The 13,862-nt window shown below is 37.3% G+C and overlaps 1 protein-coding gene across 9 annotated transcripts in view; it reads left to right on the top strand.

Annotated features, from left to right (window-relative positions):
• Nucleotides 1-13,618, top strand: part of CCDC171 (coiled-coil domain containing 171) — a 364,663-nt gene extending 351,045 nt beyond the window's left edge. For 8 of the 9 annotated variants that reach the window (XM_059924676.1, XM_059924681.1, XM_059924684.1 and 5 more), the window contains one exon: nt 12,022-13,618. In XM_059924676.1, coding sequence (XP_059780659.1) covers nt 12,022-12,243 — 222 coding nt within the window. In that variant the 3' untranslated portion in view covers nt 12,244-13,618. Of the gene's footprint in view, nt 1-4,788; nt 4,845-12,021 lie in introns of those variants that run through there. The other variant, XM_059924683.1, reaches the window with a different exon arrangement.
• Nucleotides 13,619-13,862: the final 244 nt, after the last annotated feature.

The following is a 13,862-nucleotide window of genomic DNA, read 5'->3' as shown; positions in this document are numbered from 1 at the left end:
AATACTCCTGGCCAATCGCTGTAGCTTGCCACTTAGGTAGCTGGACAGCTTTGGGTTTTATCTGTAGTCCTGGGGGCAGTTTGAGGATGACATTAGCCTAGAGGTGACCCATCTCTCCCTCTTTCCTTCCCTTTCTATCTGTAAGTAGCCTGTCCTACAGGGTACTAATTTACAATCTATTCCTATCGTGTGGATTCTGCCTCTGTCTGACACTACCGGCTGATTCATTCTCTGTGCTTAACACTTATTAGGAGTTAACATCTATCCTATTTTTTCTCGTCTTCAAGAGCAACTTTGAATATTCTCAGATAATAAGCATGTATACAATAACGCAGACATGAAGTAGGAAATAGAGATAAGCCTGAAGGGATGACTTGTTTGCAAAAATTAAAAGTGCCTTTATAGGCTAGAGAAAGTGACAAGGCACTTAAATAACTGACGAAAAATTTTAGTAAAGAGCTTTGAAACCTGTGTCAAAATCATTGTCTTGTGGATACCCTACCCTGAACCTGAGCTGCGTTTCAAAGTCAAGGCCCTTGTGAAAAAGTGGTGTGCAGGCTCTTCGGGAGTTAATGTGAGCGAGGGCTTTGGTGACAGTTGAAGGACGAGCAGAGGTTTTGTGGGCAGGTGCCCAGAGGCGGCGATGGGAAGTGGAGTGAACGGCCTAGTGCTTCTCCTCCGTGCAGGCCTAGGGACTGGCATCTGGAAAGAGATGCCTACAGGTGGAAGCTGAAAGAAATGTTTTATGACAGACAGCGCGAGGCACTGGGTTCCAGTCAGAGTTGCCACAGTTTTCAGATGACAGAGAGGGAAGGGTGGGTGTAGGGCCAGTGCTGTGTAGGGATGACACCCATATGGCACTGTGAGCCCCTCTAATACGTTGGAGGCAGAGCCTGATGGAGGGATTGCAGGCACCCAGCAACTCTTTATGGAGAGGTTGAGGTCATGTGTAAGCAGGTCAGGGAAGAACCAGGGAAATATGACTCATTACTGGGACCTTATTTGTGTCCATGGAACAATGCATCTGGCAAACTCTCAGTGCCATTGTGCATCAAAACGTAACACTAGGAAAACAGCAGTTGCGTGGTTTTAGAGCATTGAGAAAATTATAATTTAAGGAGAACTGGCTCAGGACACACGTAGTTAAGGATAGGGTGAACTCTCTAAGGGCAGAGAATTTTTTTGGTGTGTAATTCACTGCTGTCCCAGTACCAAGAACAGTGTCTGACACATTATAGGCACTTGTAGTTAATTCTTTGATTTTATTCTTTTAATAGATATCTATTAAAAGAATTAATGAATAGAGCTAATTTAGGATACTAATGGTGAGTGTGGGTTTAGGTATGCTTTATGCCTTATGCAGCCATGGGGAAAGTCTATCATATGGAATTGGTCATGTAGGGAGCAGATTCTTGAGATGTAACCTATAGCTATATTATTTTGGAATTTTGTGGTTGCTGCATTATTCTCACAGTTCAATAAGATGTTCTCGCTAGAGATAGGTTTGGTTTGAGACTGCTGGAAATGGCCTGGTTCTATCAGAAGTAGCATTCCTGTCTATCATGTAAAGGAAATGTCATTGCCAGCTAAGTGGTTTGTTTTGGAACATACTTCCCAGTGCTTGTTGTAATTTGAAGGCATTCCACACATGTGAACTCCAGATCACATGATTTGTCTTACTTCTGAAGTGCCCCTCTCTCACTGAGAAATAGAGAGGCCACATTCTTTCAACTGAATATAACCAGTCCCTCCAGAAAGGCCCAGCTGTGGCCCTGGTCAGAGGGTCAACAGCCCTGGAGAATATAGGACTGATCCCTCGGGTGGTCAGTGGGGGAATCAAGACTGTTTGCAACATCTCGTGAAGAATTGCTGGGGATTCAAGGTGTGATATAGTGGAGTAATGAGGGAACGTGGTTTAAACCAGCAGTGGAAAGGAGGGGCATGGAAAAAATGGGTTTCAACTTTTAAAATGTGAATTTATTGCTAATTTTGTTGAAATATGTGACTGACAGATACAGTGTTAGTAAGATTTATGAAAATCGTCTTTCAAACACCTTTAAATTTTAGATGATTTTTCCTTCCTTCTGCCCCCTTTACCTGAGTGCATGTCAGTAATTCCACTCAGAGAAAAACATGCTGCTAAAAGGTCTGAGTTTACAGCTTCCAGATTATTACTGATTTTTGACATTGGATAAAAAGGACTTATAACTTTAAGAGGAAATTCTTCAGTAATGAAAAAGTGGTCAGCAAACTTTTGCCTAATAGTTCCCAGAGAGAGGGTGACACGTGTACATTCTGACCACAGAAGTTGTAGTTTGGCAGCTGGAAGTGCTATTTGGAGTAAAATGAAGGCACACAAGTTTTAAGTAGCCACTCTACATAAAGAGCTGCGTTTGTGCAGAGTAGAGGTACAAGTTTTTTCATAAAATTATTTGTGTATGTGTAGACTTAATGTCAGATTTTGGATATGAGTTAGATAACTGAAAATGTTGAAATAACAAAGTGTTCTCAGCTAAATTAAAATCCAATTTTCAAAACTTGCAAAACACTTGGTTCAAAACCTCCCCTCTGAGACCTTTAACAAACCAATTACATTTCATTTTGACCACACAGTTCAGAGTCCTAACTATACTAAAATATGGGTTTCAGTATATACAAAATTAGTCTTTTTTTAATGAAGGGTTTTTAGTTACGAAAGTAAGGCATGCTTGTTGTAGATAATTGGAAAATACAGAAGTTTAGGGAAAAAAATTCCTACAGTGTCAGTACCTCACAAAAGTATCATATGTAATTTTGCACGTCTCCTCTTCACTCATATAGTCTTGCTCAGGGGTGGGCAAAGCACAGCCTGTGGACCAAATCTACTTGCCACCTGTTTTTGTATAGCCTGCGAACTAAGAATGGTTTTTATATTTTTAAATGTTTGAAAAATGAATCAAAAGAAGATTAATATCTCACGATGTGAAAAATATGTTAAATTCAAATTTCAGCGTTCATAAATGCACTTTTATTGGAACATGGTCAGACTAATTCATTTACATATATTGTCTATAGTTGCTTTGGGGCTTACAACAGCAGAGTTTAGTACTTGCAACAGAGAGCATATGGCTTGCAAAGCATAAAATATTTATCTGATCCTTTACAGAAAAAGGCTTCTGACCCCTGGTCAAGCTTAAACATTTGTCCATGTTATCCAACCATTTATAACTATAAATTTTACAGCCATATAATACTCCATCAAGTGGCTATAGCTTACTTAAATGTAATTCTGTTGTTGAATATGGGATTATTTCCAATTTTTGTCTGTTATTAATATTAGTAAACTAATCATAAATGGAATTGTTGGGTCAAATGGTATTAACTATTTCAAGACAGTTGCCAAGTTATAGTCCAAATGGTTCTATCAATTTATACAATCACTAGCAATTTATGAATTCCTGTTTTATAATGCCTTCACTAAAATTTAGTATCATAATCTTTTAAATCGAATTTTGATTGGCAATAAACATCTCATTTTCCTTTACAGTTTTGATTACTATTGGCGGTTACCATTTTTCCCATTTATTTGTTAATCAGCTGTATTTTGACCTCTCTGAACTGCCAGTTCATAGCCTTTGTTCATGATTCAGTAGTTTTAAAGATAAAAAACATGGAAAGAAAATTTTGGCCTTTCAAAGCTTTTTCCTCATAATGCACGCTCGAATTTATTCCCTTTTTCTAAAAATAATTAACAGTTTTCTTGTGATTCCCTTTCCAGAAAGAAAAAAAGATATGTGTATGCATGTATGTGTTTATACCTTTTTTTTTTTTTTTTTTTTTTTTTTTGGTCACTCCACACAGCTTATGGGATCTTAGTTCCAGATCAGGGATCGAACCCAGGCCCCCTGCAGTGGAAGCGTGGCGTCCTAACCACTGGACTGCCAGGGAATTCCCTATACTTATTTTTTTTTAATGCAAATGGGTTTTTTCTCTTTACACACACACACACACACACACACACACACACACACACACACACACTGTCTTGAACCTTCTTTTTTCACTTGGACATATTTCTACATCAGTACTTACATATTTACATCAGTTTTGAAAATTGTTATATGATCTGGTTGTATCATACTTCACTTAAATAGCACTCAGTTGATGGACCCTTTAGTTTCATTTATAAAATGTTTTTCTAAAAAAATGCTTCAGTGAATACATCTGTATGCTCATCTTGGTGAGCTTTTGTGAGTGTAGCCATAGAAAAAATGCCTAGCGGTAGAATTGCTGGATCAAAGGCAGGTACAATTTAAGTTTTGTCTTCCTGAAAGGTTGCACCAGCGTACAGCCCTGCCTACGTGGTAGGAATTTGCCTGTTTCCCTCTCTTAGCAATGGGTATCATCAGACATCTAAATTTTTGGCTATCTGATAGGTGAAAAGTAAGCTTTCGTTGTCATGTTTTGTGTTGCATTTCTTTAATTATGAATGAGGTTTAGCTCTTTTTCATATGTTTATTGGTTATTGTATTTCTGCATCCTCCACCAAACAGCCAATATATATCTGAGGCGGAGGCTGTCAGTGGCTTCCTGATCTCTTTTCTCTTCTCTTTGTAACAGAACCTCTGACTATTACCCAGGCCATTCAGGGGGGAAAAAGCTACATATTTCAGACTCCCCTGAACTAAGTTAGCCATATGACTAAGTTCTGGCCAATGGGGTGCAAACAAAAATACTCTGATTTTAGGAAGTGTTTTCACATGTAAGTGATACCTCCTCCTTTACTCCCTCCTTCTTTCTTCTGGCTAGAATGCAGATATAATGGCTGGAACTTGAGCAACCATTTTGGACCCTGAGGTGGAAGCTACATACTGAGGCTGTGGAGCCCAAGATAGAAGCAGTCTGGATTCCTGGTAGCTTCATAGAGCCATATCAGAGAGAAATAAACTTCTATCTTATTAAAGCCACCAACATTTTGAGTTTTCTGTTACAGCTGAACCCAGTATTAATAAATACACTGTCCTGAGCCTATTTTCTAATTAGGTTCTTCTTTTTCTTGATTTGCATGAGCCTTTTGTAAATTAAGAAAGTCACTCTATGGCTATCATGTGTGTTGCGTATATTTTTATCAGCTTGTCATTTCAGTTTTGCAATGGCATTTTTCTGTATAGTGTGCTTAAGTTTTTATTTATTCAATTTTGTCCCTTTTTTATATACTTGAGTATATGGATATATTTACGTTTCATATTCTCTCTGTGTTTGTTTGAAAAGATACATTCTTAAGATACAGGGGGAAAATGGTCTCTTTTGCATTTTCTGGCCATTTCTTGCATTCTCTACCGTCAGGTATACCAGAATTGTCAGGAAAGGAGCAGACTGGGAGCACGGGTGTGTGAAGGAAAGTAGGAAAAGAAAGAACAAAAGCCATCTGGGAAAATTCTTTGACTCTTTTTTCCAACCTCAATCATGTCAGGAAATCTAAACATCTAAGAGAAGAAAATGGGAATTGTTATCTTGTCAGGCATAAGACACCTTTAAAGTAATTTAAAATTAAAGCTTAAATGTTCTAGTGTAATTTAAAACTTCAGCGCTGAGTTTTATCTCTGAATATAACAACACATAAGCTTCTTTGGTGAAAGGGCTAGAACTTTTATTTTATGTAAATGTCATAAAATCTATTTATTTACTCCAGTACCATGGACATTCAAATGGACTATGAGAAAATATATTACCAAAAATATAAACATCTACTTTTAATCTCTAGTACAATGTATGTGCTTTTATTTTCCAGTTTCACAGAGATTTGTTGAGCCCTTACTGTCTTTATGAAGCAGCTCTGGATATAAATAAGCCTGAGGCCACGTCTTCTTTGGGTGGCATGATAAGGTAGTGGCCAAGCATAAGGGGAGAAGAATCATGGATCAAGAATCATGTCCCTTTTCACCACTGACCAAGCGTCTGTGCAACGTGCAGTAGCTTTTTCCCCACTCTTGTGAGCCCTAGTTCTTCGGCTGTGAAATGGGGTAATAGTAGTACCTTCTCATTGAGTGGCTTTGAGAATTGAGATAATGCCTATAAAGCTAAACCTAGCACAGTGCCTGACATATATGTTCACACACGTTAGCTATAATTAAAAACTTGGAATTTATTATCACTTGAGAAGAGTAGAAAGAGAGGTGAAGGGGAGCTACTGTATGTTATGCGTTTTTGTGTATATTATTTCATTTAATTCTTATAACAACTCCATGAGGGATGATTCTTCTTATGTTATGGATAGGATGCAGGCTCACACAGGTTAAGTAACATGTCTAAGATCACATAGTGAATACATGGCAAACTGAAGTTTGGAACCCGAGGCCTCTTCAGTTTCAAAGCCCATATTCTTTCCACTATACTGTGCTACTTTTAATTGCGACATAATGTGCATATACATGAAATAACCAAATATCAAACCAAAACAATGAAGTAATAACATGAGTGGTTTGTTCATTCATTCATCAGTTAGAAATCTTATTTCCAGATACTCTGCTAAGTGCTAGCAATACAAAATCATGATTACATTACACTAGGTGCTCTTGTTTTCTGGGGGGATAAAAGTATACAAATAAGTGAAAATAGAAAAATAAATATTCATGAAGGAATGCCAACATGTGATTGAATATAGCAGCCAACTGTAGTTGGGGAAGGGTGGGGCAAGGATCTGGAAAGGCCTTACAAGGAGGGGAACCTTGACAGAGTCTGAAAGGTGGAGAAGGCATTTACCCCACATAGGGTAGAAGTGTATCCCAGACAGTGGACAGACCGGAGGCAGGTGTGAACTATGGAACATCATATTTCCTGACTCACAAGTTCCATGTAACCAGATTACAGAGTACAAGTGAGGAAATGCTAGATGAGGCTGGACAAGGAAGTAAAGCGCTTGTGAACCAGGCTGCACACAGCTGCAGTGTCACATGGCAAAGGGTATGCCTGTAAGGAAGCCTGAAGAATCAAAGCCATAAGCCAGTTAATCTACCGCATTAACTATGTTGTTGAGGCTGAAACTGAACCAGTCTGTCTTAAGAGCTTTGGCTCTTGAACCAATGCTGAATGTCTGCTTGAGGACTAAATTGTTGTGGTGTGAATCAAGTTGATAATTAATGTCTTCTACCTCTCTTTTCTGATTTGTTTCTGCCTCCATATTGCCCTTCCTTCTTGATCTCTAGGTACCCAGACCTCTCAGGTTGTTTTCTTCTATCTGGAGACTCCTTTACACTGCTCTGCTGACTGACTCACATATCCCCACCTAGCCTATCTTGTTGTCACTGAGCTAAAGAGCCAAACTGGTCTGTACTAAGATTTAATAACTTATGGAGAGAGGAATGCATAAAATATTTCTACAGCTTTGGCATTGGTAACTAAAGGTTAGAATTGATAACTACAAGGAATAAATATTTAATGATGTGGTAGCAGGTGTATATATGTATATGTATATATATATATATACACACATATATATGCATATTAGCAAGTATATGTGTGTAGATATATTTATCAGGTACATGTATACGTGTGTGTGGATGGATGGAGAGATAGATAGATAGACAGACAGACATATCTCAGGTACATAACTGAGCATTCCTCAAGAGAAGACTGTATATGTAATTATTGTCAACTTGGTTTGTCTGCATAAACTGCAGCACCCTGTGAGGCCAGCACAGCAGAACTGGAAAACAGACAGGTAAAATTTGGTTAACTAACTTGAAGTATTCTGTGTTCTGAGTACTAAGACTCTAGTGGTAAGAACATATTAGGAGCTAAAGTAGAAATGGCGAGGGGGCCTCATTGTAAGGCCCTCTTGTGGGTACTTTGATTCCTTCATCAGTTTATGTAGAGCTGCACACTCTACTTAAAATCAGTCAATAATTTACAGGGCTTAAAACATCATCATGGAGGTCGAAGTAATGAAAAATGTATCAGAATTTAATTGCATATAGCCACATCATCTAAACTGTGGCTAATTTTGTCATCTCTTTGGCTATTTTTAAGAACCATGTGCAGTATGTATTCCTTCCCCTTAAGAACGGCCCATCCATATCCCCTCAAAATCTTAAGAATTATGTTAGGGAACTCTGATTTCTGGGTTACATTATTCACAAAAGTTAGGTGTTAACCTTATATCATATGTCATCACGGGTTGGAATCATGGTGGACCTGTAGAACTTCAGAGCTGGAAAGAGTCTAGCTCCTCATTTTATAGGCAAGGGAAGTGAGAACTAGGAAGACTAATTCACTTGCCTAAATGACCCAGCTAGATTACAGCAGAACTGGGAGGGAAAAATATAGTCTTCTGATCTCTAGTCTAATACTCTTTCCATCATACTATGTGACTGGCATAATCTCCTTGCAATACTATTCAGGCTTACTAAATCACATCACTCCTCATTTTTTATAATACTAGATTCTAGAAGACTTAACTTGATCATAAATGCTACACAGGAGACAAATGGCTTAGTGTCATTGTTTCAGAAGCCTTGGTCTGCAAAGTGGCTTTGATTTATAGATAGTTTATTGAGTCATTATATTATTATTACACTAATGCTTTATTTATTTTTGTTGTTGAAAAAAACACCCTTAGAAAATGAAGATATTAAAGTCTTGAAAAATGGTTAATGGACATGTCTAATTACTGTATTTCATAAGATTTCTGAAATGCAGAAATTTAGTAGACACATTTTGTATTGTGAATATATATTTAGCTGATGGACTATAACAGTTCAAATAGAATCATGTACAGCTTATTGAGTAAATAAAAGTGCCTCCATAAAGATTCACGTGACACCTAGCTTTTATTTAAGGTAACTGATTTCTTTTGTAAAAATTGCTTAAATTTGGATTTACATGAAAGACTACCAGAACACCTCAGCAGTTTAAAAAGTAGCTTAAATGACCACAGATTTAAAATATGACATCAGATGGTGAATATTCACTTTTTTTTAAATAAATTTATTTATTTTATTTATTTATTTTTGGCTGTGTTGAGTCTTCGTTGCTGCGCAAGGGCTTTCTCTAGTTGCGGCTAGCGGGGGCTACTCTTCGTTGCGGTGCGTGGGCTTCTCATTGCAGTGGCTTCTCGTTGCAGAGCACGGGCTCTAGGTGCGCGGGCTTCAGTAGTTGTAGCTTGCAGGCTCTGGAGCACAGGCTCAGTAGTTGCGGCGCACGGGCTTAGTTGCTCCGCGGCATGCGGGATCTTCCTGAACCAGGGCTTGAACCCGTGTCCCCTGCCTTGGCAGGCGGATTCTTAACCACTGTGCCACCAGGGAAGCCCTGAATATTAACTTTTAATGGTCTCTGATGAAAAGTTATTTAACTCTCTTTTACTCTCTGTGTTATATTAAAAGTGTTATGATATATTTCTGAATATTATTTGTAACAAGAAAAATAGTTCATATTTACTTGTTATTTTAACATCCTATTTTCAAATCAAGATTTCACCAGAATTCTTGCTGGTTTGTTTTTAAGCTATTAAGTGACTTAAAATCAAATTTTATCCTATTTCATGAAAAAGATTATTTTCTAGCAGTGTATGAAGTGTAGCAAATGACCTCAGTAACAGAAAAATAATTGTTTTCATTTACACAAAAGTAAGTCTGTTTACTTGATGGAAGGCCTATCTTTTGAGGGGTGCAAGTCTTGAAAGAAATCTCTTTTTTAAGGTTATTTCCCATGTTTAGGACATAAGGTCAGAAGACAGTATGCAAAAAGTGAGACTCTGACTTGAAATACTAGAGAAATAATACCCCATTTCAAGGTTATTTGGTCAAAAATGTTATATTAGATTAAAAAAAAATGCTTTCAGACAACATGGTGGAAAATAGACATTTGAAAGAGTAAGATCAGAAAAGGCAAAAGAGGGGCCCCTTTGTAGAGTTCCAAGATCCACTGACTATATTAAGGGGAGATGGGCAGTTAGAGACCTTCCCTGAAGGATGTGTAACGAGTTAGGTTGATGGACTCATAAGAAAAGAAAAGGAAACTTCAAGTACAGAATATAGATTTGAGTAAAATATATATCCATCTATCTAACACTGCAAAACAGGCATGGCTGGTCAGTTTGGCACAGTTGCCTTTCTCTAGTCTAAAGCATCAAGAAGAAAATACTCTTAGAGAATAGGTGACCTTCCTTGGTCTGATTCTGCACACTCCTCTCTTTTCATATATAGTTTTTTTAGACCAGAACTTGAAGTATTTATAAAGATGTAACAACAAAATTTTGAAGGCTGCCTGACAATATTTTTTATCATAATAAATAGTATGATTTTTATCTCCTGCTCTTCCATTATTCCTCTCGCCCCTAAGTCTGGCAGAATCAGTTAGTAGATGGCATTGTAGTCTTTACAGCAGCAAAATCAATCAAGTAATAACACTGCCAATTCAGATACGCGGCTAAAAAAAATCACCAAAGATGGTTCTAGCAGCAGGAAAAGTGCAGGAATCTATACCTCGAGCCTCTGATGTAATGAGATGCCTCTGTTCTGGTTCTGAACTGATAGGCTTAGGCCCAGCGTTAAGGTTCTGCAAGTGAAACCTCATCGGTGCTTCTAATCAGGATCGACACAAGACCTCAGGAGTTCTTTGCCTTCTGCAAGGATAAGCTAAATCCTCTCCTTCATAAAGCCATTCAAGTGGTCATTTTAGGTGAGGTTTTTTTTTTTTTTTTTTGACTTCCAGCAGAACAAGAGATGATTTCCGTCAGCTGTAGGCTTGCAGTGGAGTATCAAGAAATCAAAAGAACGGAGATCAAAGAAAATTGCTGAACTAGGTGTTAGATGCAGCCATTGATTTTTCTCCAGTTGCAGTTTAAAAAAAATCCACAAAAATGGTAACACATACAACAGTTGAATTTCTAATACGTTCCTAAAGCCAGAGATAGCTTCCTTCTTGTTTTCACATGTAGAAACGGTTTTGTGTAACATGACATAATAAAGCAGATCCTTAGAGTTCACGCTATTTTGTTGTCAAAACCATGAGAATCTACCAAAAAGATGTTTGTGTGTTTTTTAAAAAAACTCTGCAGTATAAAAAGTGGTTTTTAGTGGAGACACTTATGACTAGACTTATCTCAGCAACATTTATTTGCTGGGAATGTGGAAAACTCTGATATACAATTGATTACTATTTTCCTACTATCTATAAAAGCCATAATATAACACCTATCTGCTTTACTGGTAAAACTTCATTTATGTTAAAGGTTAACTACTGTTTACTGGTACTACTTAAGGCTTAAATTATAGCTTCAACAAAATATTCTGTTTTTAAGTACTTAATGAGTGTGTGGGTTTCTTAAGTTTGATTTCCAGGAGTTTCTGGGTAACTGTAATGTTTTAAAATATGTGACAAATTGTTTTCATGTTGCACTCCCATATTTTGATATATGATTTCCAAATACTCGTAACAGAAACAGTCTTTATTAAAACAGGGTGGTGGCAGTATTATTAAAGGTAAAGACAAAAAGTTCATCTCACTGGCATTTTATACGTTGGTGTGCTGTTTTCTATAGGGCACTAGGATTAACTTGTTTTTCTTTGTGCTATGTTGTTCAATTAAATAAGTCAGGCTGATAACTTAAAAAACATAAATATCCATAGTTCATTTTCTAAGCAGTCTAATCTCCCAATTATACAGCATATATTATATAGCATAGTGAGAAAACATTATTAGCATTGGTTTCTGTAATTTGCCAGCGGATGGAAGCAGAGGTAAAAATGCCTGATTGCACTGACCCTTTGATTCAATAACTTGATAAAAGTTTTATACCAAGTTTTAGTGTCTAGGCAAACACCTGATGTCCTGACAAGTTTATGATATAGAACAAATGAGGTTCAATCACAACTTGGAAAATAATTTCATATTTATGTATTATCATATAGATTATTTAAGTGGCAGTTTCCACCCCATTCCGTATTACAGTGATTCTTAGTCCACTTCTCTGTTTATGGTTTCAGAGTCTGTTTAAGAGTTTTCAATTCTATGTTTATTATTCTTTTCTTTTTTATATCATAGACAGGATCACGAGACCATTCAAATCTCTCCATTCCTTCAAGAGCTGCTCTTCCTGCTGACACAATTGATGTTGGGGATATTTTGCCATTGAAAGCTGAACCTGACACAGCTTACACTTTCTTAAAGGAGACACTTATAAATCCTGCGCCCCTGTCGTCATCTCACTCCTCTCCAGCGATGATGTCTGCTACTGCCGAGAGACCAGCTCAGATTGGATTATGACTTTATGAAATAAAAAGGATGCAGGAAGAGTTAACAGTACAATTAAAATTGTTTTGAAGGGGGATTTTCTTATCAGTTGAATTTTGTTTCAGCACAAGTGGCTGTGGGTTTTTAAGAATTGTGTGATACCTTGATGTGTGCAGGTATCTATGTCTCCTTGAATAATGAAATAACCAACTTTTTTTTCCCTCTAAGTTTTTATTTATTATCGCAGTTGCTCATTTTTATGTAACATATTTTTAAATGTTAAAGAATGACACATTTTGGATAATTTCCTTCAGACTTAAAAAAAAAAATCAATAAGCCATTTTAGTCTCTATCTATCAAAGTTGTTTCATACTTGTCTGTTTTAAAGCAGGACTGCAATACTTTAATAGGATTGAGAGAGCTATTTGAAATGTATGCCAATGATTCCTGTCATTTCATGGCAGCCCTGCCATGGTTCACTGGGCCCCCTCTTCTCTCTTGTCAGCTCAACTGAAGACAAGCATTTAGTTGCAAACTTTAAGCAGGTTGTGCAAAACAGAAATGATGTGACTGCTTCCCCTCCTGCACAATAATGTCACTCCTGGTCAGTGTGAGAAGGTCAGGTTGCTCCTTGTAAAGCTACATGATACCACTTGCCCATTTGAACAAGTTAAGTTAACTGCTGAATCTGGTCCCTGCAGGCACTGAAAACTCATCCTTTTATCAAGCCTGCATTTGATAAGAAAGTAGAGCAGTTGTGCTGGGAAGATGTCTGTGGTGTGTTTAGGCACTTTTTAAGGACAGTTCCCACACCAGTACAGCAGGTAATATATTTTGTATAAGCTGAAAAACTTCAAGGTAATGGCTGTTTTGACCTTCAAAATAGACTCCTTTTTTGTTTGTGTTGTTGGTAGGACCCAAGAGTGACGCCCATCTTTGATGCTGACAGAATTTAAAACAAGGCCATTGCCCTGCATTTTCTGCCTTGTAGCACACAAAAGTAAAATTGTATGTCAGGCCGAGATGTCGGGGAGCTGACAAGATGCCCCAGTGACATTTCAGCTAGAAAGAGCAAGTGTCTTGCAACCAAGTGGTCAAATATCAAATAATAGGTCAAGCAGGAAGGAGCTGAGTTCTAACCACAAAGAGGTTTCTGGTAACTTACTTGACAAGCTTTTGGGTGCTTTGTGGCTTGACAAAGTGATGTTCTGTTGGGTATCGCTAGGCAGACTGTTCTTTATTGCCTTCAGAAGATCAGACATTGACATTGATTAAACTCTTTAACCCTTAAAGGTTAAATCCTTGCAGTTTGCATCATGGTAAGTGAAGAACAAAAGGATATTTGTAATTTGTATTTGTTTTTGTCTTAATCGTTTAACTCCCCAGTGATATTAACTTCTGATGTGAATGGTGCTTCTTGACAAAGAATTTTAATACAAAATCCATATTTTGTATTACTTTTCATTTTTGAGTTCTTCATTATGGATGCATTAGAGAATAACAGTATGTATTATGGAATCTGTATTGTCTTAACTTTACAGTGACATTTGATTCAAATATACCCAACTTCTAAGAATTTTTTTTTATTGGACTTGGTAAATAAAATTGGTGTACTGTCTGTGTATTAGCCAAATCAACCAAGTGACTTATAC

The sequence above is a fragment of the Balaenoptera ricei genome, chromosome 6 (genome assembly GCF_028023285.1).
Source record: "Balaenoptera ricei isolate mBalRic1 chromosome 6, mBalRic1.hap2, whole genome shotgun sequence".
NCBI classification, from domain to species: domain Eukaryota; kingdom Metazoa; phylum Chordata; class Mammalia; order Artiodactyla; family Balaenopteridae; genus Balaenoptera; species Balaenoptera ricei.
Note: the sequence above shows the minus strand (reverse complement) of the source record. Positions and strands in the feature narration are given on the sequence as shown.